This window comes from Hypanus sabinus, chromosome 8 (assembly GCF_030144855.1).
Source record: "Hypanus sabinus isolate sHypSab1 chromosome 8, sHypSab1.hap1, whole genome shotgun sequence".
Classification (NCBI taxonomy): domain Eukaryota; kingdom Metazoa; phylum Chordata; class Chondrichthyes; order Myliobatiformes; family Dasyatidae; genus Hypanus; species Hypanus sabinus.
In genome coordinates, this window is record NC_082713.1 from 76,264,253 (window position 1) to 76,289,471 (window position 25,219).

At 41.3% G+C, this 25,219-nt stretch overlaps 1 protein-coding gene across 6 annotated transcripts in view; it reads left to right on the forward strand.

The window, feature by feature from the left end:
- The window catches only part of LOC132398238 (interferon-inducible GTPase 5-like), a 31,316-nt gene extending 7,045 nt beyond the window's left edge, over positions 1-24,271 (forward strand). For 2 of the 6 annotated variants that reach the window (XM_059977369.1, XM_059977370.1), the window contains exons 2-6: positions 2,390-2,531; positions 6,653-6,750; positions 8,380-8,514; positions 9,495-9,630; positions 15,296-24,271. In XM_059977369.1, the coding sequence (XP_059833352.1) occupies positions 9,611-9,630; positions 15,296-16,496 (1,221 nt within the window). In that variant the 5' untranslated portion in view covers positions 2,390-2,531; positions 6,653-6,750; positions 8,380-8,514; positions 9,495-9,610 and the 3' untranslated portion in view covers positions 16,497-24,271. Of the gene's footprint in view, positions 1-2,389; positions 2,532-4,042; positions 4,368-6,652; positions 6,751-8,379; positions 8,515-9,494; positions 9,631-15,295 lie in introns of those variants that run through there. The other 4 variants (XM_059977373.1, XM_059977374.1, XM_059977371.1 and 1 more) reach the window with 3 other exon arrangements.
- Positions 24,272-25,219: the final 948 nt, after the last annotated feature.

Sequence of the window (25,219 nt, forward strand, 5' to 3'; positions counted from 1 at the left end):
TCAGAATATTTCTTATTTAGCTAAACTTAAAAAACAGACAAAAGCAGAATTAGATAAAATTTCAAAACAAATTAAAGATTTAGGTAATGTCTATGTGGTTTTCCTTAATATTGCCTTATTTAAAAAAAGGGTGGAACTTCAATCACAATATAATCTATTTTTAACTCATCCAATCAAAGGTTATCTGCTTAAGTTAAAGAGCCAGTTTTATATGTTTGGAGATAAAAATAGTAAATTACTTGCATTTCTATTATAATCGGCTGGAGCCAAAAGGCAAACTTTGAAAATTCGTAGAAAGGATGGTACCTTGGCTCGGGAATATGAAGAAATCAATAAGATTTTCCAAGATTTTTATACTGAACTTTATAAATCTCAATCTTCAATCTTCAGTAGATTCTTCTGAAATGAATGCTTTTTTACGAAAGATTGTTTTCCCCAAAATTTCTGCTGAGGATCAAAAAACTCTTGATGCCCAAATTACTGAATCCGAAATCCATAAAGCTATTTTTTCAATGCAATCTGGTAAGGCCCCGGGACTTGATTGTAGAATTTTGTAAAAAATTTGGAAAACCAGTGCTTTATGAAGCCTCAACATTACATCCTTGCTTTTTTAAAAATCGTCTTCAAATGAATTCTAACATTCCATTTGTCTTCCTCACCACAGACTCAACCTGCAAATTAACCTTTAGGGAATCCTGTATTTTCTCTCCGTTTAGAAAATAGCTAACCCTTTCATTTCTTCTACCAAAATCTTTAACCATGCACTTCCTGACACTATATTCCATCTGCCATTTCTTTGCCCATTCTCCTAAACTGTACAAGATTTGCAATTTTCCAGCCTTCCAGAGCCATTACAGAATCTAGTGATTCTTGAAAGATCAGTACTAACGCCTCCACAATCTCTTCAGAGACCTGAAGAGTTTCAGAACTCTGGGTTGTACACCATGTTCCAGGTGACTTATCTAACTTCAGACCTTTCAATTTTCCAAGAACCTTCTTGCTTATAATGGTAACTTCGAACACTTCATGATCCCGATACCTGGAACTTCCACCATTCTGCTAGTCACCATTCTCCTCCACAGTAAAGACTGATGCAAAATACTTATTCAGTTCATCCGCCATTTTCTTGTCCCCCAGTACTAACTCTCCAGCATCATTTTCCAGTGGTCCAATATTCACTCTCACCTCTCTTTTACACTTTATGTATCTGAAGAAACTTTTGAATTCCTCTTTCATATTATTGGCCAGCTTACTTTTGTATTCCATCTTGACCTTCTTAATGACTTTTTTAGTTGCCTGCTGTTGGTTTTTCAAAGCTTCCCAATTCTTTAAATTCCCACTAATATTTGCTCTACTATATGGCCTCCTTTTCACTTTTCTGTTTGCATTGACTTCTCTTGTTAGCCATGGTTGTGTCATCTTCCCTTCAGAATATTTCTTCCTCTTTGGGATGTAAACATTCTGTGCCTTCCAAATTCCTTCTAAAAATTGCACACATTTCTGCTTTACCGTCATTCCTACCATTATTCTTTGCCAAGAACTAAAACTAGGGGACATAGCCTCAAGATTTGGTGGAGTAGGTTTAGGATGGAGATGAGGAGGAACTGCTTTTCTCAGAGAGCGGTGAACCTGTGGAATTCTCTGTCCAATTAAGCAGTGGAGGCTACCTCAGTAAATACATTTAAGGCAAGGTTGAATAGATTTTTGCAGAGTAGGGGAATTAAGGGGTATGGGGCAAAGGCAAGTAGGTGGAGATGAGTCCATGGCCAGATTGGCCATGATTTCATTGAATGGCAGAGCAGGCTCGATGGGCCAGATGGCCTACTCCTGTTCCTATTTCTTATGTTCAATCAATTCTAGCCAGTTCCTCTCTCATGCCTCTGTAATTCTCTTTATCTCACTGCAATACTGATGCACCTGACTCTTGTTTCTCTTTCTCAAATTTCAGGTTGAATTTGATCATATTATATTCACTTGCTCCTAAGGGTTCTTTTACCTTAAAATCTCTAATCAATTCTGGGTCATTGCACAGCACCCAATCCAGAATAGCTGATTCTCTAGCGGGCTCAACCACGAGCTGCTCTAAAAAGCCTTTTCTAAGGCACTCAAGAAATCCACCCTCCTGGAATCCAGCACCAATCTGATTTTCCCAATCTACCTACATATTGAAGTCCTCCATCACTACTGTAACATTGCCGTTTTGCCATGCATTTTCTATCTCCCATTGTAGTGTGTTGGCCACATCCTTGATACTGTTTGGAGGTCTGTATACAACTCCTGTCGGGATCCTTTTACTGTCGCGTTCTCTTGGTTCAGTTCACAATGATTCAACACCTTCTGACCCTATATCACCTCTTTCTAATGATTTGATTTCATTTTTTTCCGACAGAACAACACCACCCCCTCTGCCTTCCTGCCTGTCCTTCCGATACGGTGTGTATCCTTGGATATTAAGCTCTCAGCTATAATCTTCTTTCAGCCACGAATCCATGATATCTACAGCATCATACCTGCCAGTCTGCAACTGTGCTGTAAGTTCATTTACCTTATACTGTATATTGCGTGCATTCAAATATAACACCTTCAGTCCTGTATTCACCCTTTTTGATTTTGTTCACTTTTAATGTTGCAACTCATCCTGGTGACTGCAATTTTGTCCTGTCAGCAGCCTCTCCTCATTATCCATCACCTCTGTTTGTAAACCAGCTAACTCCTCTTCAGCACTGTTTCCGCCTTTCCTACAATACACCTTGTATTGAAATATATGCAGCTCAGGACAGTAGTCGCACCATGCTCAAATGTTTGATTCCTGACTTTGTCTGAGGTCTTACCAACATCTGTCTCCACAACCTCTTCTCTAATTGTTCTGACACTCTGGTTCCCATCCCACTACAACTATAGTTTAAACCTATTGTGCAGCATTAACAAACCTTCCCGCTAGGATATTAGTCCCCTACCAGTTCAAGGGCAAACCACACCTTCTGTACACCTTCCCTGGAAGAGAGCACACTTATTGAAAAATCATATGCCCTACACCAACTCCTTAGCCACATATTAAACTGCACAATCTTCCTAGTTCTGGCCTCACTAGTACGTGGCATGATTAGCAATCCTGAGATCACAACCTTAGAGGTCCTGTCTTTTACCTTAGCACCTAACTCCCTGAACCCCCTATGCAGAACCTCATCACTTGTCCTACCTATGACATTGGTACCTACATGGAGAATGACTTCTGGCTGTTCACCCTTCCACTTAAGAATGCTAAGGACTCGATCCGAGATATTCCAGACCCTGGCACCTGGGTGGCAACATACCATCCAGGAATCTTTCTTCCCCACAGAACCTCCTGTCTGTTCCCGTAACTAATGAATCCCCTATCACCACAGCATGCCTTTTCACCTCCCTTCCCTCCTGAGCCACAGAGTCAGACTCAGTGCCAGAGACTCTCCCATTGTGACTTTCCTCTATCAGGTCACCCCACCCCCACCAAGAGTATCCATAGTGATATATCTGTTGTTGAGAGGGATGGCCATAGGGGTACTCTGCACTGCCTCCTTAACCCCTATCCCCTACTTGACTCTCATGCACTTCCCTGCAACCTGCACCATGGGTGTAACTACCTCTCTCTATGTCCTATCTATCACCCCCTCAGCCTCCTGAATAATCCGGAGTTCAGCCAGTTCCAGCTCCAGCTCCTTAATCCAGTTTGTTAGAAGTTGTAGCTCGATGCATTTCTTGCAGTTATAGTCGTCAGTGACACTAAATGTCTCTTCCTTCCCAGATCCTGCAGGAGGAGCATTCCACTACCCTACCTATCATCCCTACGGTCCTATCCGAACAGATATAAAGAAGAGAACAAAATACATGAGGCCTTTTTTCTTTAGCTTTCTCTGACTGAAGCCTCAAGACCACAACCCTCGACGGCCACTGTGCTTGTCCCTGCTTTCCTTTCATTTGCTCTTACTGATCAATCCCAAATGCTGTTTCATCACTAGTCAAAGAACTTTGACAATGTCAGTGTATATTCTGACCACGTGCTGGTAAGAGGGATTATTCTAAATGAGTACTTGATGACTGGAATGGACACGGAGGGCTGCACAATATTTCTCTACAACTGAACACATGGAAGAAATCCCTGGCTTCAGAGCTGATCATTAGAATAGTCATATATGGTAACATAAACATACTTTGATAGTAACTTTATTTTGAAGTTTGAACTTTGAACACAGCAAATTACAACTCTTGCTGAAATGTTCCTCTTACAGTTGTCAATCAAGGGGAGGGAAGGAAAGAAGCAGAGATTTTCTTGTGCATTTCTAGGATACAGACACAGTGGGTTCCTGTTAACTGGGCCATCGGTTAATCAGGTCAGTCACTTATTTGGGACATGGCCACTTAATTGGGGAAGGAGACTGTTGTTGAACAGGTTAACTAGCTTTAGTCATACACACTTGTGTGGCTGTTAGGCACTACACTGTGATTAGATGAAACAGTTTTTAAATAGCACCAGTGTGAGTGTGTTTCTGTTCAAAAGCAGTGATTTTTGTCACTGATAGTTGTTGAGAAATAAGCAGGAAGACAATTCTGAACTGTTTTGATGACTGTGTTTTCAAGCACTCATGCTTAAAGATGCCAAAAATATTTATTTTCATGAGTGAAAATAAAACTATTTCACTACTTCAGCAAATTAGGAACAATGAATAATTTGAAAGTATCAGCAATCATATTGAATGTTAAAATGAAAATGAAGACTTGTAAGACACAATCGTCGATAGCATTGCATGAAAGCTGTCCATTATTTGTACAGGGTGTTTGCAATGATTTCTTTCATTGCGTACACTGAGTAAATTTCCCCTGTTGATAACTATTAGGAACTAATTCGCAGTTTTATAGTACTGTTGTACTATTGGTAGTATTCTAATTTATTCTGTATTTCATTTAAATACATAATTTGTTGCTCATTTTTTAATTCCTCTTTAACTCTTTCCATGAAACTTTGGCTAATTGGGCCAAAATGCAGTGGTCCTGATGTGTCCCAATTAACTAGAATCCACAGTATTCCCTAAATGCCCTCGGGAACTGTTACCAACCCTGCCTGCTCTGAGGTTTAGACACTCCGATTCTCTGGACTATGGATGTGGGATGGTCCCCTTAAAGATTCTGGCCTGCTACACAATTTGGTGGCCATGTATTGGAGCCAAGATTTGGATATTTAAAGAGCACCTGAACTCAGGTTCAGGGCTTAGTCATCAGGTCAACTTTGGTTCTTTCTGTTGATGTTTGTATTCTCATCTAGTTGCAGCAGGCTCTCACTTAGCATCGACTCTGTAACCCTGTTCTTGTCTCAGTCTCAAAATTGTGTCTCAATTCTAGCCTCGGATATTCCAGCACGTGGGTCCTTATCATCTTCACCTCGCCTTCTCGTCACAGATACAGTACCTGCCAACTTGTTTTATTATCTGAGGGACAGTGAATTGATCTGAATGTTGTGCAATTAGCAGCAAATATCTGTACTTTTGATAAATGGAGGAATGTTCATTGATATTTGTGCCCAGGACACTGTTCTGAAGGATTCCTGTTCTGGGGTTGATGTGATAATCCTGCAACAATCAATAGCAGATTCTGTTTTCTAAGGTTTGATTCAAATCATCATCCCCATTAACAGCAGATTACCTGGACCATCGGTCAAATTCCGCATTGGTGTCGAGGGCAGTCATTCTCACAATGGCTCTGGAAATCATCTTTGTCCTTGTCTTTGGACCTGAATCATTCAGGCAAACTTCAATTGACTCACTGGGATGCAGCTGATTGGAAATGTAAAGGCAGCATTTGATAGAGTGTGGCATCAAGGAGAAAATATCACAGAGAAGATTGGTGTGGTTGTTGGAGGTCAGCCCCGAATATCACTTTGGAAATTGCTCAGGGTAGTGTCTTCGCCAAACCATTTTCAATTACTTCCTTCTGCCCTGAAGTCTGAAGTGAGATATTTACTGATGAATATACACTATTCATTTAGTTTCAAAACTTCTCAGCAAACATTGCTGTCACCAGGTGCCTGCAACAGGGCCAAAGCAATGTTTAATCAAAGGAAAAAGGTGTCCAGTAATATCAGTACAACTGAGATGGCAGGGAATGACTATCACCATCTAGGGAAGGCCCAAACATCAATCTTGTCACACAGTGTCATTGACATTGTGAACTCTCCTCTTGGTGTGTACCAGTGATTCTATGAACTTATTAGTTCTTTGGCTAAAAGAGCAGGTGAAAAGCATTGGATAATTCCTGACATCCAAAGACTTTCAATCACCACATGTTTCATTGAAGGGCAAAGGGTGAACAAGCTCAGTGTTGATGGTAATCTGGAGATTGAATCATGACTATTATGCAAGATGGCTGTTTTCACCATACTTCAATCCATTAAGTTATATCCCCCTGCTGCTGTGATGTGGCCCAAACTCATTTTATTCTGATTCATCAGTTCATGCCCCTTCATTCCTCATCCAATTACAGAATCCCTGTTTATTATTGTCACATTTGAGTAAATGCTCTGGTCATCACTACATGGTGTCCAAATTCTCAGTCCCACTCTGACATGTCCACATTTCCCACAGCAGATGTCAGTTTCATCAGCCTTATTTCTTTCTCTTCCCAGTGTGAAATAATAGAGTGTGAGAAATAACTTCACAATCAGAGGGAGATTTCCAAATCAGGGAGGCTGAGGAAGATCAGGAGAGCATCATCCCTCGTATGGTGAGTTTGGAATCTCTTGGTCATGAGAATATGTTTATATTTTAATCCCACTGTATTCTCAAAGTTCAAAGTGCACTTATTATCAACGAGTTGGTTCTCTGTTGTTCCAATGATGACGTAAAACCTGTATGGGGAGAGTTTTGTAGTGAAAAATCCATTCCACTGGGGCAGTTCCACTCTTTTGGCATCAAAAATCTTGGTCGAAAAATTGTCATGTCTGGAGACTTACTCAGCTGCAGTGGATAGCCATGACTCCTTCTGTGCCTTGTCATGCCCCACACTTTCCAAAATGTGTTGCAGCACCGCCTTCTTCACTGTTGGATCTTGTAGTTATCTCATCCACCCAGACTGCTGGATCTAGCTTCACGTGCTGGGGTAAGCATATTTCTATCTCACTGGGGTTGGAGGTTCCCAACTACCCTCACCTGGTTTAATCTGCCTGTCAAAGCGGTGTACTGGGGTGTGACAATTGTTGCATGCAAACAGTTACTTGGAGACACAGGTGAGAGCTGGGTGGCAGGTGGGGACGAATGGTGGATGAGCTGCCCTTGGTGGAGCACGCGAAGGCCACCACCAGAGGTACTACCCCTCCCTGGACACCTGATACAACCCACAGTATGCATATATTATACAACCCTGACATTTGTCTTCCCCACATACAGTCACAGAACAAAGTGGAACTATGAAACCAACCCACTCAAACCAAAATCATCAGATTTGGAACTCCCTCCCATTCCATTTTCAAAAACAAATCATGCAAATAACAACAGAAAAAAGAACAAAGGCACAGAATATTAAAAACAGAAAATGAAGAAGTATATTTCAGTACGGTTCAGCTCAGTGTTCATTATCTGCAGGTTGCCCTGATTTGATTGTAGTTGCAATGTCTTCACCCCACAGATAAACCACGTTCCTGTGAATCTTGGAGTTTGAGTAGAAAACACCATCTATTCAAAGTGGATTAGTTCCAGCTTTTTAATGATGCAGCTTTGGTTAGGCTGCATCTGGAGGATTCCATTCATGTTTGGTTGCCCTATTAACAGAAGGATATGGAGAAGGTCGAGTAGAGGTTTACCAGGATATTACCTAGATTAGAGGCCATGTGCTGTGAGGAAAGTTTGGACAGACCAAGATTGTTCATTTTCTCTTGAAGGCTGGGGTAATGGTGGGGGTTGGACGGATGTGGGAAACGTATTGGAAGTATATAAAATTATGAGAGGCATGGAAGGAGTTATTTTCCCAGAAATATCTGACACTAGAAGGTATAGATGAGGTGAGAGGGCATGTTTAAAGGTAGTGTTTTTACTCAGAGACTGGAAGTGCCTGGAGCTTTCTGCCTCAGATGGTGGTGGAAGCAGACACAACAGTAACATTTAGGAGACATTTAGACAGTCACGTGAACATGCAGGGAATGCAGAGGATGTATCTTGTTCCAGTAGATAGAATGAGTTTATTTTGTCATCATGGTCAGCAGGAACAATATGAGCCAAGGACCCTGTTTCTACGCCGTACTGTTCTATATACTGGTTGCTTGCATTGTTCTCCAGTGATTAAAGGTGATTTGCTGAGCATCATTAAATAATCTTGATAGGCAAAGAACCATCAGTCGCTCTTTTTACTTCCTTCAAGGAGATAACCTGTACGAAGACAAAGAGGAGACCCGAGCCCCCAACCTCTCTTCCTGTTTGGTGCTGGGGTTACTGGATTGTCACACAGGCCACACCGTGAGAAACAGTGATGAAGAATGGAAGGAGCAAGCTGTAGGTAGGTCAGAACATGCCACACCGTGTGTCTCTACAATGAACCCCGCCTCAGCAACTCCTGCCAGTGCACTGCACACTGAGTGCTCAGCATTCTCATTGGTGCGTGGGATCTGCTTTGTTGATCAGCTGCCATCCTGATAAATCTGATCCCATTGTGGGGTTGGATCTGGAATTCCTGAGTGTGGACCCAGTGACCGTGTGGAGCAATGATATCAGTGTATGATGGAGGGGAAGCTGTAGGTGGTGGTGTTCCCTTCCATCAAAGCCCTTGTCACAGAACACAGAACGTCTCAACATGGGAACAGGCCCCTCAGCTCATCATGGTATGTTACACCATTTAAGCAAATGATGTGTCGTTTAACAAATTACTCTGCCTGATCCATATCTCTCGAGTTTCTGCAATTACATGTGCTTGTCAAAGAATATGTCAATCATATCTATTGCAACCACCACCCCTTTTCACTTTAACATTCTTTGAGAGATCCAGTATCACCTTTTTCTGTAGGTGTTGGAGATCAAGATCAATTACCTTTTTCTTTATCTGAAAATGTCCCAGCATTTTAACATACCCCGTACTGTTCTCCATGACTTTCCCCTTTTTGGGTACTTACACTAAATACTCATTTACGAGACACAAGAGAGACTGTAGATGCAGGAGATCAGGATCAATATATAAGATCCTGTCGGAACTCAGTAGGTCAGGCAGAGATGTTGTATGATCTGCTGAGTTCCCCCAGCATTTTGTCTCGTACTCACTTACAACTTCCCTGCATCCTCCACCTCCAAGTGTATCTCTAAGGTAGGTGCAGCATTCTTTCCCAATAACAGTACAAGTGACACCTTCCTTTGTGAACAGGTAACCCAAGGGTATCGAAGTCAGTTCCTGGGACAGTCTGGTCTTACTTTGATTAAAGGTGATTTGCTGAGCATCCTTAAATAATCTTGATAGATCCATCAGTCACTCTTTTTACTTCCTTCAAGGAGATAACCTACACGAGGACAAAAGACGAGACCCAAGGCCCAAAATACTCTTCCTGTTTGGTGCTGGGGTTACTGGATTGTCACACAGGCCACACCGTGAGAAACAGTCGTCAGAAATGGGAGGAGCAAGCTCCAGGTAGGTCAGAACATGCCACAATGTGTGTCTCTACAATGAACCCCACCTCAGCAACTCCTGCCAGTGCACTGCACACTGAGTGCTCAGCATTCTCATTGGTGCATGGGATCTGCTTTGTTGATCAGCTGCCATCCTGATAAATCTGATCCCATTGTGGGGTTGGATCTGGAATTCCTGAGTGTGGACCCAGTGACCGTGTGGAGCAATGATATCAGTGTATGATGGAGGGGAAGCTGTAGGTGGTGGTGTTCCCTTCCAGCAAAGCCCCTGTCACAGAGCACAGAATGACTCAACCGGGGAACAGGCCCTACAGATCAAGATGTTATGCTGCACCATTTAAGCTAACGATGCCTCACTAAACCAATTACTCTGCCTGCACATGGTCCATACCTCTCCAATTACACGTGCTTATCAATTAACCTTTTAAACACCTCAACCAGCTCTCTTGCCACCATCATCCCTTTCACCTTTACATTCTTCAACAGATCCAACATCACCTTTTCCTTAATCTCAAAACATATTAACATGCCCCGCACTGTTCACACTGTTCCCCATGACTTTCTCATTGCTGGATCAATACACAGAACCCTGTAGGATCTCAGTAGGTCAGGCACAGATGCTGCATGATCTGCTGAATTTGCCCAGTATTTTGTCTGGTACTCATTAGGAATTCTCCACATCCTCCACCTCCAAGCATATGTTTAATCCTCTATTGTTGAGTGATCCTACCCTATCCCTGGTTATTCTTTTACATTTGATGTATGTGTAGAATGCCCTGGGATTCCCTTTAATCTAACATGCAAGAACTTTTCATTGCCCATCCTGGGTTACCTAATTCCCTTTTTGAGCTCTTCTCTGCCTTCCTTACATCCCTCAAGGACTCTGCTCAATTATTTTAACTTCCTAAACTGTACATATGCCTCCTTTCCCCTCATGACTGAATTAATAACCTCTTTCCAATGCTCCCCTAACTTGCCACCCATGTCCTTCCTAAATGGTACATATGCCTGCTTTCCCCTTTTGAGAAAATTAATGCTCCCCTAACTCGCCACTCTGGTCCTTCCATCTTATTGGATCATATCAATTCCATACCCTGTGAAGTTGACCATTAAATGCCCTACACAGATCAGATTTGCCCAGCCATAACTGTTCCTGATTAACTCTACTTAGTTCCTGCTTAAAACATTGAGAATTCCCCCCCCCCCACAACTATTTAATATTTCTCTGCAATATCTATACTTGTTCATAGCTATCAGAATTTAAGGTAATGTAATCAGTTTCCTCTTATATCTCCCCACTGAAAGGTCAATCAGCTGAGCAGTCATATTTCCCAATACCAGGTCTAGTATGGATCCTGTTCTAGTTGGACCATCCACATGTTGTTTTCAGAAACTGTCTTTGATGTAGCTAACAATTCTGCCCTGTCTAACTCTTGCGCAAAGAAGGCCCAAGTTTATTTTGGTGAAGTTGCAGTAATGCAATGAAACAACCCTGTTGTTTTTGACAATCTTCCCAATCTGCCCGCACGTTTGTTCCTCGATGTCTTGGTTGTTTCTGGATGCTGTGTAATATAATCCAATCAGAGTAATTGCACCTTGAGTTTTACCCTTATGGGCTCAGTGGATAAGCTGCCCATTATCCACTCCCTCTGAGAGCAGCTGTGATATTGTCCCTGATCAGTAGTGCCCTGTTTTATTAGTGGAGATCTTGAGGTTATCAGTTGCTGTCAGAGTAGCCAAGAAGAAACAGTGTAGGGATGTGTATGTGGCACACAGTGACAAGTCTTTGTGGTATTGGTGTCAAGAGTAAGTGGTTATGAAATGGACATATATGATGTTTGCACTTAAGAAATTTGGATTTGGACCATCCTTCATTAAATGGAATGAGATAATTTATTCACACCCATCTGCTTCAACTATTACTAATCAGAATATTTCTCCCCCTTTTGCAATTCATTGTGGGACTCGTCAAGGCTGCTCCCTTTCTCCGTTTTTGTTTGCAGTTATCATTAGTTGTTAGGATCAGACATCGATATGCATGGACATAAACATCACCTTTCAATATATGCTGATGGTGTCCTTTTATATATCTCCGGCCCACAACAGCAATACCCGCCCCTCTGACTCTAATTAATAATTCTGGCAGTTTCTCAGGTTTCTCTATTAATTGGGATAAGAGTGGACTAATGCCACTCACTGCAGTGGTTAATACAGAGTATTTACAGTCCATTCCCTTTAAAATAACATGATAATTTTTCCTGTTGGTGTGACTATCACAAAGAACCCAGATGACCTTTTGCAAGTGAATTGGCGAAACAAAGTTGAGCAGGTTAAACACAATATTGACTTTTGGAAAACCCTTCCAATTTCTTTGGTGGAGAGGGTTAATGCAATCAAGATGATTTTACTGCCACGATTTCTTCATCTTTTCCAGTCAATTCCATATTTTATTCCTTTGTCATATTTTAAGCAAATGGATTCAATTATTAGACTCTTCATTTGGAATTATAAAGCCATTAGAATTACTAAAAAAACACTTGTCAAAGCCCAAGGAAGCAGGTGGTTTTGCTCCACCGGACATTAAAATGTATTACTGGGTTGCCCACCTATCCATTCTTGCACGGTGGAAAAAAGGCCCACCCTCTACCTGAGACTCATGCCCAGCATGGTTACTCATTGAGCGAGTGCTTACCAGCTCTCCTTAATGGCCCCACTGCAGTTAATAAGTCACATTTCAGTAACAGCTTTGTGGTCGGCAGCACTATAAGAACTTGGAAGCAGATTCAACAACACATTAATGCCCCAAAACTTATATTGATACTCCGATCTGTGACAATCATTCCTTGTTGCCTGGCCTGACTGATACTGTTTTTCCCTCCTGGAAACAGAGAGGCAACTAACTGCAGTATAGGTGACCTATATATTAATGGAAACTTTGCCAAATTAGCGCAGTTACAAGCAGTTTACAATATTCCTGCATCTAGTTTTTTTTTAGATAGTTATAAATTCATGATTATGTTAGGAAATATATACAGTCGGCCCTCCTTATCTGTGAGGGATTGGTTCCGGGACCCCTTGTGGATACCAAAAAACACAGATGCTCAAGTCCTTTATTCAACCTGTCTCAATGCAGTGGGCCTTAGTACCCTGCGGTTGAGCTCTGAATCCGCAGTGTTTCTGTTCACGAAAATAATCACGATTGAAAATAAAGTGGAAATAATAAAGCGATGGGAAAGAGGTGAAACGCCATCAGTCATTGGAAAAGCGTTAGGCTACAGTCAGTCAACGATCGGAACAATTTTAAAGGATAAAGTGAGAACGGCCCTGCCCCGATGAAAGCTACAATTATTACCAAGCAACGCAGTGGTTTAATTATTGGGTTTTGGGTTTTTGATCCTCCACATCAACCCGGCACGGATGGAGAGCGTGCTCGGAAGTGGTCTGTCACTGGATCGAACTCGGGAACTTCCCCAGCCCGGTGCTGAAACATGTTCTTAAGTATCTTATATGCATTGAAAGGTAAAATATATACTATATACTAAGACAAACATTTAGCTAACTGATGCTAAATAATACCGGATGCACCTGTTCTGACTTACATAGTAAGAGAACTTCTGATTTTTTTTCGATCCCGATCCACGGTAACCTACGCCCATCCTCCCGTATACTTTGAATCATCTCTAGATTACTTATAATACCTAATACAATGTAAATACTATGTAAAATAGTTGTTATACTGCATTGTTTACGGAATAATGACAAGAAAAAATAGTCTGTACATGCTCGAACAACAAGTGCTGGAAGAGCACTTCCGAGTTTTCTAGATTCGCGGTTGGTTGAATTTGCGTATGCGGAACATGCAGATAAGGAGGGCCGACTGTACCTAACTTCGAGGTTTTAGACAAACATGAGTCCCTGGAGGCAATAAATCAATTTGATCCTGTTACTTGTAGTGTGGTATCCTATTTTTAACAGATCTTACATAATGGAGCTCAGGTGAATACTGTAAGTCTTAAACAGGCATGGGTGGATGAATTGGGTATAGAACTGACAGGAGGTCTGGGATGAGTGTTTAAAGAGTAAAAATGATTGTTCGGTCAACGTCAGATATAGACTTATACAGTTTAAAACACTACATAGACTCCATTATTCCAAAGAAAATTTGCATAGCTTCTACCCTGATGTTCCACCAGTTTGTAATGGATGTAAATCTGTGAACAGTAACTTGTCACATTCATTCTGGTCATGTTGTATTTTCACTGTTTCTCTGAGGCCTTTGGGAAGCAGTGGAAACCAGACCCACTCATAGCCATCCTCAGAGCAACAAGCTCCCTATCTTCAGCCAATATGTATGAAAAAAAGGCTGTATTGTTTGGAATGGTGATTGCTAAGAAGTTAATCCTGCAAATGTGGAAAATGGGCTCTGTGCCTACGTATGATCTGTGGCTGAGGGAACTGGCAAATACTTTACATTTGAAGAGATTGAGACAATGTAATGAGGACAGAGGCGACATCTTTGAAAGGATATGGGGCCCTGTATTGGACTCTCTTACGGGGTGAGGACTGAGGTTTTTTGGTGCGGTGTACCTCTGCTGTGTATGTTTAATTTGCCTTTATAGTATTCTTTCTTTTCCTGCTCAATATTTAATTTGATTTTGTATTGGAGGTGGTTTTCGTGGACGTTTTCCTTTAAATAAATGTTAAAAAACATTATATATAAAAAAAAGAGTAGGTGGCTAGACTCTCCTTGTTTGGAGATGGTCACAGCCTGGGACATTTGTTACAAACATGTTACTAGTCTTTGTTTATCCCAAACATTAATGTTTTACAGATTTTTCATCTTTTCAAATCACTTGAACTTTTTTATTTTTCCTTATGATACCCAGACTCATCTCTGTTGCCACCCTCCACCCCCCCACTGAGCATTCCCACCTTTCCCATGCACCTGCTTATTTCCACCTAACAAATCCTCTCTCACATACACATCAACTTTCCAAGTTTCCCACCCCCACCTGCAGGACAAGCAGTTTACAGGGGCACATTAACCTAACAACTAATACAGTGTGGCAGGATCACCCATGGGAAACTGACTCGGTCACAGGAGAGCATGCAGACTCCACACAGACAGCACCAGAGACCAGGAGTGAAGCCAGGTCACTGGTGGTATCAGTCCGCTGCACCACTTCAAGTACAGTGCCACTGCACCACCATCCCCCCACCCCCGGGTCACTTTGTTACAGCAGACATGAATTGTTTATTTTTCATGATGAAATAAATTGTATCTTGTATATTAGCAAACCTATGTCATATGACCTTGTAGAGAAAGGGAGAACATTTATGATGGAGTTGATATTGGTTGAACTGGCAGCTCTCATGTAAGGACTTCTGCATTGATATCGTGAGGTTGTCTGGATAGATTTCCAATACTCATAGTTCTAGAGAGACAGGTTGCAACCTGACCTATGGTGTTATCCACCTGAAATTTGCTAGCATTCTTTGTCCTGTAGGTTTCCCTGTATGTGGCAGTTACCACCCACATCTCAAAGACCTGCTGATTTTTGGGTCACTGTAAGTTGTCTCAAATGAGATGGCTGAGAAAAGAATGTGGATCTATAGAAATGGAAGTTTTATTATTAGAAATTCTAATGGAACATGTTTCCTTTCAGTCAACAGGTGGCTGAGGCTGAGAATGCCACATTCTTCACAAAGGACGAGCTCAACAAACTGAAGTCAGACTTTGAAACAGGTGGGGTGAATAAAGTTACATCTCTGATAGAGCAGAAGGTATCAGAACTGGACAAGACAGAGCTTAACATTGCAGTGACAGGAGAAACAGGTACAGGAAAATCCACCTTCATCAATGCCATGAGAGGAATTCGGGACACCGATGAGGGAGCTGCTATAGGTTGGATCAGGGAAACTACAAAAGAGCCGACTGGATACCGACATCCCAACCTGCCCAACGTCTGCTACTGGGACCTGCCAGGAATCGGGTCTATACAAGTTCCAGCAAGTAGATATGTCTGGGAAATGAAATTTGAAAGATATGATTTCTTCATCATTATATCAGCTGGCCGTTTCAAAGAAAATGACGCAAAACTTGCAAAAGAGATTAAACGGCTTGGGAAAAATTTCTATTTTGTCCGCTCTAAGATTGATCAAGATTTTTATTCAATGAGAATGGAAAGGAAGAAAATTAATGAGGAAAAAGTGCTGGAGACTATTCGGAGTGACTGCATTAGAAGGTTGAAAGAAGCGGGGATTCTAAATCCGACTGTGTTCCTGATATCCAGTTTTGAGCAGGATCAATATGATTTCAATCAGTTAAGTAAGGCACTTGAAGATGATCTGCCATTTGTAATGAAAAGTACCTTTGTTCTGGCCTATCCAAACCGAAATGTGGAGATTGTTCGGCAGAAAAGCAAGATGCTGCGGGAACGTGTCTGGATGTTGGCAACACTTTCGGGAGCAGTGGGAGCAATCCCCATTCCTGGTGTCTCTTTTGCTTGTGATATCAGCATATTGATAACGGGAATAATCAATTTCCGTAAATGTCTGTGTCTGGATGAAGCTTCTCTTCAAAGACTGGCCAACACCACAAATAAACCTGTGGAAGAGCTTAAGGCCGTAATTAATCCATCCCTTCTGGGAAAAATAGATAAAAATATAATTGTAAGGTTAGGGTGGGGTGCTACAGTTGTTGCCGTTTCAGCTTTGGAATTTGGTCTTGACTTTATCCCTGTCATTGGTTCCATTTTTGGAGCAGGATCATCATTTGTCATGACCTACACAATACTGACCGATGCACTGAAGGACCTTACAGAGAGTGCAGAGAGGGTGGTGAAGGTTGCATATGGCATTGATTAACTGGTCAGCACCAACATCAACACAGTGAGCTAATGTTATAGTAACATAGAAAGCCAACGGCGCAATGCAGGCACTTCGGCCCACAAAGCTGTGCTGAACATGTACTTTCCTTAGAATTTACCTAGGGTTAGTGTAGAAATAGCAGAGGTTCTGACAGAAATATTTCAACTGTCAATAGAGACGGGGATAGTGCCAGAGGATTAGCGTATTGCTCATGTGGTTCCATTGTTCTAAGAGTAAACTTAGCAATTAACAGCTTGTAAGTTTGACGTCAGTGGTGGGTAAATTAATGGAAAGCATTCTTAAAGATGGTATATATAATTATCTGGATGGACAGGGTCTGGTTAGGAACAGTCAACATGGATTTATGCATGGAAGGTCATGTTTGACAAATCTTATTGAATTTTTTGAAGAGGTTACTAGGAAAGTTGACGAGGGTAAAGCAGTGGATGTTGTCTATATGGACTTCAGTAAGGCCTTTGACAAGGTTCCACATGGAAGTTTAGATAGGAAGCTTCAATTGTTAGGTATTAATAATGAGGTAGTAAAATGGATTCAACAGTGGCTGGATGGGTGATGCCAGAGAGTAATGGTGGATAACTTTTTGTCAGTTTGGAGGCCCATGACTAGCGGTGTGCTTCAGGGATCTGTACTGGGTCCAATGTTGTTTGTCATTTACATTAATGATCTGGATGACGGGGTGGTAAATTGAATCAGTAAGTATGCAGATAATGCTAAAACAGGTGGCATTGTGGATAATGAAGTAGGTTTTCAAAGTTTGCAGAGAGATTTAGGCCAGTTAGAAGACTAAGCTGAAAGATGGAAGATGGAGTTTAATGCTGGTAAGTGTGAGGTGCTACATTTTGGTAGGACTAATCAAAATAGGACATACATGGTAAATGGTAGGGCATTGAGGAATGCAGTAGAACAGAGTGATCTAGGAATAATGGTGCATAGTTCCCTGAAGGTGGAATCTCATGTGGATAGGGTGGTGAAGAAAGCTTTTGGTATGCTGGCCTTTATAAATCAGAGCATTGAGTATTGGAGTTGGGATGTAATGCTAAAATTGTACAAGACATTGGTGAGGCCAAATATGCAGTATTGTGTACAGTTCTGGTCACTGGATTATAGGAAAGATGTCAACAAAATAGAGAGAGTACAGAGGAGATTTACTAGAATGTTGCCTGGGTTTCAACACCTAAGTTACTGAGAAAGGTTGAATAAGTTAGGGCTTTATTCTTTGGAGTGTAGAAAGTTAAGGGGGGTCTTGATAGAGGTATTTAAAATTGAGGGGGATAGATAGAGTTGACATGGATTGGCTTTTTCCATTGAGAGTAGGGGTGATTCAAATAGGAGGACATGAGTTGAGAGTTGAGGGGCAAAAGTTTAGGGGTAACACGAGGGGGAACTTCTTTACTCAGAGAGTGGTAGCTGTGTGGAATGAGCTTCCAGTAGAAGTAGTAGAGGCAGGCTCAATTTTGTCATTTAAAAAAAATTGGATAGATATATGGACAGGAAAGGAATGGAGGGTTATGGGCTGAATGCAGGTAGGTAGGACTAGGTGAGAGTAAGTGTTCAGTACGGACTAGAAGGGCGGAGATGGCCTGTTTCTGTGCTGTAATGGTTATGTGCTTACCTATAGCCCTCTGTTTTTCTATGCTGTGGTTAAAATATTTAAGAGGCCTGTTGCTGGACCCTGCTGTAACTCTACATGATAACTCCCTCTTTGATGCTTTCCTTTCTGAAATATTGCTTATCCATTTCTGAGGAACACTTGTGCCTGACAGAGGGAGTGCGACTTTGTTAAAGACATGAAACAGATGGACTTAGATGACATGTGATCCTAATTCGAAGAGGAGCCGAGAAGTTATCTCCAAGCGTTGAATGATGCTCACCCGTCAATCAACAGCCCAGTGTCAGACTGTGTGGACATTATAAGGTCACAGTGTATGCAATATTGCTGTGTACAAACTAGTGACTGTGTCTTCCCTTCAATATCTGTAAAAGTCTGATTGTGAAGTCATAAAAAGGGCAATGGAAAAGCATTTCATGAATTCATTTTCTTCCCCTGCTGGGGAAGATATAATTACAAGGTTAGGATGGGTGCTGCAATTATTGATCTTTCAGCTGTAGAACTTGATTTGACTTCATCCCCATCATTGGTTCCATTTTGGAGCAGGATCATCATTTCTCATGACCTACACAATACTGACTGACGCACTGAAGGACTTTACAGAGAGCACACAGTGGGTGGTGAAGGTTGAATTTGACATTGATGAGTTAATATTATAAGACCATAAGATATAGCTGCAGAATTAGGCCAGTTGGCCCATCGAGTGCTCTCTGCTGTTTCATCAGGGCTTATCCATTTTTTCTCTCAGTCCCAATCTTCTGCTTTCCCCTGTATCTCTTCCTGCCGTGACCAATCAAGAATCTATCAAACTTTGCCTTAAGTATATATAAAGACTTGGCCTCCATGGCTGCCTGTGGTAACAAATTCACAGATTAACCACTCTGGCTAAAGAAATTCCTCCTTGCCTCAATTCTAAAGTGATACACCTCTATTTTGAGGTTGTGTCTCACCATAGCAAATATCCTTTCCACATCCACTCTATAAAGGCCTTTCACCATTCGAATGATTTCAATGAGGTCACCCCTCATTATTCTAAATTCCAGTGAATACAGGCCCAAAGCCGTCAAACAATCGTCATATGACCATCTGTTTAATCCTGGAATCATTTTCTTGAACCTCCTTTGACCACTCTTCAGTTTCAGCACATCCTTTCTAGGGGGCCCAATCTGTAAACAGTACTCCAAGTGAGGCCTCACCAGTGCTTTATAAAGTCTCAACATTACATCTTTGCTTTCATATTCTTGTCATCTTGAAATGAATGCTAACATTGCATTTGCCTTCCACACCACTGACTCAACCTGAAAATTAACCTTTGGGGAATTCTGCACAAGTACTCCCAAGTCCTTTTAAGGCTCATATTTTTGTATTTTCACTGCATTTAGAAAATTGCTTTCCCTTTTAATTTTTTATTACAAAGTGCATGACAATAAGTTTCCTCTACTTCAACTATTTGCCACTCCACCTATCTTCATATCACACACAAATTTGCCACAAAACCGTCAGTTTCATCATCCAAAACATTGACGTATAACGTAAAGAGAATCAGTCTCAACACAGACCCCTGTGGAACAGCACTTGTCACCAGCAGCCAACCACAAAAGGATCACTTTATTCCCACTCGTTTCCTCCTGCCAATCAACTACTGTTTCATCTATGCTAGAATATTTTCTACGATACTATGGGATCTTAACTTCTAAGCTCCCTCTGTGGCACCTTGTTAAAGGTCTGACAATCAAAGTACACAACATCCATCGATTCTCTTTTGTCTATCCTGCTTGTTATTTCCTCAAAGAGTTCCAAAACATTTGTCGGGCAAGATCTTCCTTTGCGAACTACAGCCTATTTTATCATGAGCCTTCAAGTACCCCGAAAACACATCCTTAACAATCGACTCCGAAATCTTCCCAACCACTGAGGTTGGGAAGACTAACTAGCCTATAATCTCCTCTCTTCTGCCTCTCTCCCTTCTTGAAGAGTGGAGTGACATTTGCAATTTTCAGCTTTCCAGAACCATTCCAGACTTAATTGATTCTTGAAGGATCATTACTAATGCTTCCACAATCTCTTCAGTCACCTCTTTCAGAACCCTAGGGTGTACACCATCCAGGTGACTTATCTACCTTTGGACCTTTCAGTTTCCCAAGAAATTTCGCCCTAATAGTGGCAACTTCACACTCTTCTGACCCTGACAGTCTCGTGTCTCCAGCATTACTAGTGGCTTCCACAGTGAAGACTGACACAAAATACTTACTCAGTTCATCTGCCATATCCTTGCCCCCATTACTACCTCTCCAGCATCACTTTCCATTGGTCTAATATCCCCTTTCCGCCTTTTTTTTTTACACTTACTGTATCTGAAGAAACTTTTGGTATCCTCTTTCATATTATTGGCTCGCTTATTTTCATATTCCATCTTTTCCTCCTTAATTACCTTTTTAGTTGCTATTCAACAAGTCTGCAAAAGACAATAAACTACAAATACAAAAAGAAAGAAATATTAAAACAATTATCAACATAAGATAAAGAATCACTAATAGTGAGCCAATAGGCTGTGAGACCATCTCAATGATTGGGCAAGTGAAGCTAAGTGAAGTTATCCGTTTTAGTTCAAGAACCTGATGTTTTCTCCTGTACTTTCTTCCTGACAGCAGCAGTGAGAAGAGAGCATGTTCTGGGTGGTTGTGGTCCCAGATGATGGATGCTGCTATCCTGCGACAACACTGTGTTAGATGTACTCAGTGGTGGGGAGGGCTTTTGCTGTGTTGGATTGGGTCATATCCACTACTTTGTGTAGGATTTCCCATTCAAGCGTATTGTTATTTCCATACCAGGCTGTGATGTGGCCAGTCAATACACACCACCACATATCTATAGAAGTTTATATCTATAGACCTTACATGGACCTATGTTGATTTGTTGTGTTTTTAGCCAATTGAACAGTCAAGGAGAGTGGTTCCCGAAGTGGGTGACATCGTGCCAGTGGGGGCAGTGGAGGTTTATAAGTGGGTGATAAAGGGGGCATTGTGGGGAGGGGCACTTGGTAGCAAGGGAGAGCAACTGAAGGATTACAGTCTTAATTTCAAGTCGTACCTGCTTTTATTCCCAAGTCTTTTTTGATTCTTTAGATTCAATTCTTTCTTCTTGTATATGGAAGAACGGAAAACCCCATTTAAATAAAGCCCACCTTCAAAAATTTAAAAAGATTGGAGGCTGCGCTCTACCCAATTTTATGTTATATTGCTTAGCAATTAACATATGAAATTGTACTTTCTGGTTATATTATATTAATTGTGAGGATTGTCCAATATGGTTCTTTTTGGAAGCCAACTCTTACGTAATTTTCTATTACTTCTCTTCTTGGATCCTCTCTTCCTTTATCTTTAAATAAATTAACTGACAGTTTGGTGGTTAAACACACTTTGAGGATCGGGTTACAGTTTAGAAAACATTTGGTTTATTGAGATTTTCCCTTTCTAGTCCTATTTTTTCTAATTATTTTTAAACCATTTACGACCGACCTGCTTTTTAGAGAATGGGATAGATTAGGCATTAAACGATTTCAGGATTCGTTTCTTCAAGGAAATCTTTCTTCTTTTGAGCAGCTCTCAGTGAAATATAACCTTTCGAATACCCACTTTTTTCAATATCTACAGATTAGAGATTTTTTAAGATCTAAACTACATCTATTTCCTACCAGCCCAGGTAAGAACATAATAGATGTAATTTTTAATTTGAAACGTTTTGATAATGGCTTAATATCTTATATTTATGGTCTGTTGTTGGGATTGAGAATGGATCCTTTTGATAAAATTAATAAAGATTGGGAAAAGGATCTACAGACTTCATTATCTAATGAGACCTGGAGGGCTATTTTCAAAATGGTTAATTCTTCATCATGTGCCCATCATTCCCTCCTACAACTTAAAGTGGTACATAGGCTCATATGTCTAAAGACAAGCTCTCTCATTTTTTTTCAGATCTATCTACTTATTGTGACATATAATAATGGAGAGGCTTCATTAATTCATAGGTTTTGGTCATGTTTGAGCCTTGAAAAATATTGGGAAGATGTATTCCAAACTGTTTCTGTACTTTTTAAAGTTAGTTTTAAGCCCAGTCCTTTGACAGCCTTATCCAGATTCAGATTCAGTTTATTGTCATTCAGAAACCACAGATGCAATGCAGTTAAAAAATGAGACAAAGTTCCTCCAGAATGATACCACAAAAGCATATGACAAAACAGACTACACCAGAAAATCCACATAACATTTGGCAATCCCTAAACCAGAGTCCAGAGAGGCTGCTGCATATTAATATTGTGCTACCATCTTAGCACGTTTTCCAGAAAGGAGCTCCAAACCTACCAGACAAAACAAGACCAAAAACTAAAGCTACAAGACCTGCACAAAATCACATAGTTACATCAGTGCAAACAATAGCATAATTGATAAAAAAAAACAGACCATGGGCACAGTAAAAATAGTCCAAAGATGTTAAAAGACTATAAGTTCGAAAGCAACCACCACAGTTTCCACAAGTCCTCAGGGTCGTGATTAACTCGTCATCTCACGCCGGCGGCAGAAGGGAATACCCCTGCTATGGGCTTCCATGGTGCCGTCCGACCCAGCCTCACATTCACAGCACACAATGAAAGCGACCTGACCGCAGTGGATTCCGAGTCCATCAAACCTCCAACCAACCCCCCGGTACAGCTTTGCTGAGCGTGTTAAGACGCCCCTGCCAACGGCCATCGGCAACGTGAACCCGAGGACTGGGGCCTATTCTTCCCAGCAGAGACCCGGACCTCACAGCAGCAGCAGCAACGAAGAAGGTCTTTCTGGAGATTTCCAGATGTTCCCCATGCTCCCACATCCGTTTTCAACCGATTATGATCGCACACAGCACCCCACTTCACAAATAACAGATAATCAGCTCCAGAGTGGCCACTGCAAGCTGCGTCACACCGCCATCTTGGATCTTCTTTGTATTCTTTGGTATTGTTGAGGAAAGAACTATAATTTTAGAGCCTTTTCATTTGCCTGTACTGGCTTTTATTTCTCTCACGGCTAGGAGGGCAATCTTGTTTAAATGGAAGGAGGTTCCCCCCCCACACACACACATGCTCAATGTTTATGCAATGTTATGTCATGTTTAAATTTAGAGAAGATTCGTTGTTCGATTTCTGATTCTAACCAAGATTTTCAAACGCTATATGGACCCTTTCTGAACTATTTTAAAAATCTTTGAATTGTTATTGTTATTAAAATATAGATCTGGGCTATTATTTTAAAACATCATATGGTAAAGTACTATTTTTTTTCTTGATTTTTTTACAGCACAGAAACAGGCCTTTTGGCCCTTATTGGCTATGCCGAACCATTTTTCTGCCTAGTCCCACTGACCTGCACATAGACCACATCCCTCCATACACCTCTCATCCATGTACCTGTCCAAATTTTTCTTAAATGTTAAAAGTGAGCCCACATTTACCATTTCATCTGGAAGCTCATTCCACACTCCCACTACTCTCTGTGTGAAGAAGCCCCCCCTAATGTTCCCTTTAAACTTTTCCCCCTTCACCCTTAACCTATGCCTTCTGGTTTTTTTCTCCCCTACCCTCAGCGGAAAAAGCCTGCTTGCATTCACTCTATCTATACCCATCATAATTTTATATACTTCTATCAAATCTTCCCTCATTTTTCTACACTCCAGGGAATAATGTCCTAACCTATTCAACCTTTCTTTGTAACTCAGTTTCTCAAGTCCCAGCAACATCCTTGTAAACCTTTTCTGCACTCTTTCAACCTTATTAATATCCTTCCTGTAATTTGGTGACCAAAACTGCACACAATACTCCAACCGGCCTCACCAATGTCTTACACAACCTCACCATAACATTCCAACTCTTATACTCAATACTTTGATTTAGAAAGGCCAATGTAACAAAAGCTCTCTTTACTACCCTATCTAGCTGTGATGCTACTTTTAGGGAATTTTGTATCTGTACTCCCAGATCCCTCTGTTCTACTGCACTCCTCAGTGCCCTTCCATTAAACTTGTATGTTCTACCTTGGTTTTTCCTTCCAAAGTACATTATGAATTCTGTATTTGTGTATATGAAATGTAATAAAAAATAAAAAAAAATTACTTACTTTCAGCATTTGATCCTCAGTGCCTCATAAATGTACCATTGTTTGCCATTTTTTTTTTTGGTAATAATGATCACTGCAAACCACAAAGAGGTGAGTAAAAGCTAGGGGGATTGGAGGGACGAAGCATGTGGGTACATGGTGAAGTCAATGCAAGAACGAGACATGTTTGAGTCAAAGGGTGAGGTCGAGGCACTTTCAAGGCAAGGTCAGGTTGAGGGCGAGATTCAAGCATTTTTGAGGCAAGCCGAGTGACACAAATTTGGATCAGAGGATAAGTAGATTCAAGTCCTGTCCATCTGAACCAAGAAGAAGGTTTGATCAATCTAAGCACTAGGCTGATTTGAAAAGCTCAGGTATGGGCCAAAAGCTCGAGCAGGGTCCAGCCCCAGAGCATATCAATGCAATAGGTCCTGGTCTTAGAGCAAGGAACAACCTGATACTTAAACAATTTAACCACCAGGCCAGATAGGTTGAAAAGGCAGAGTGTTGGGACCAGAAGCCAGAGTTGGGCCCGTTCTGCTCACGGCTTCGCGATGTTTAGTCTGCTCTTCGCTGGACTGAATCCGAGGCCTGCTCCAGATGCTCCAAGCTTCAGCCCTGCAGGCTTCATGACCAAAACTGGACATACTACTCCAAATGTGGCCTCACTGATGTCTGTAGATCAGCGATATAACTTCCCAACTCCTGTACTCATTACACTGACTAATGAAGGCCAGTCTGCCAAACTCTTTCTTCACCACCCCCTCTTTCTGTGACACTGGTTTCAGTGAACCAGTGAATCACTAGGATTCCTAGTTCCTTCAGTTCCACAACACTCCCCAGGGTTGTACCATCCCCTGGTTTGATTTCCTGCAATGCCATACCTCACAGTTCCCTGGGTTGAAAGCCATTTGCCAATCCTCAGCTCACATACGCATCTGATTAAAATCTCCCTGAAA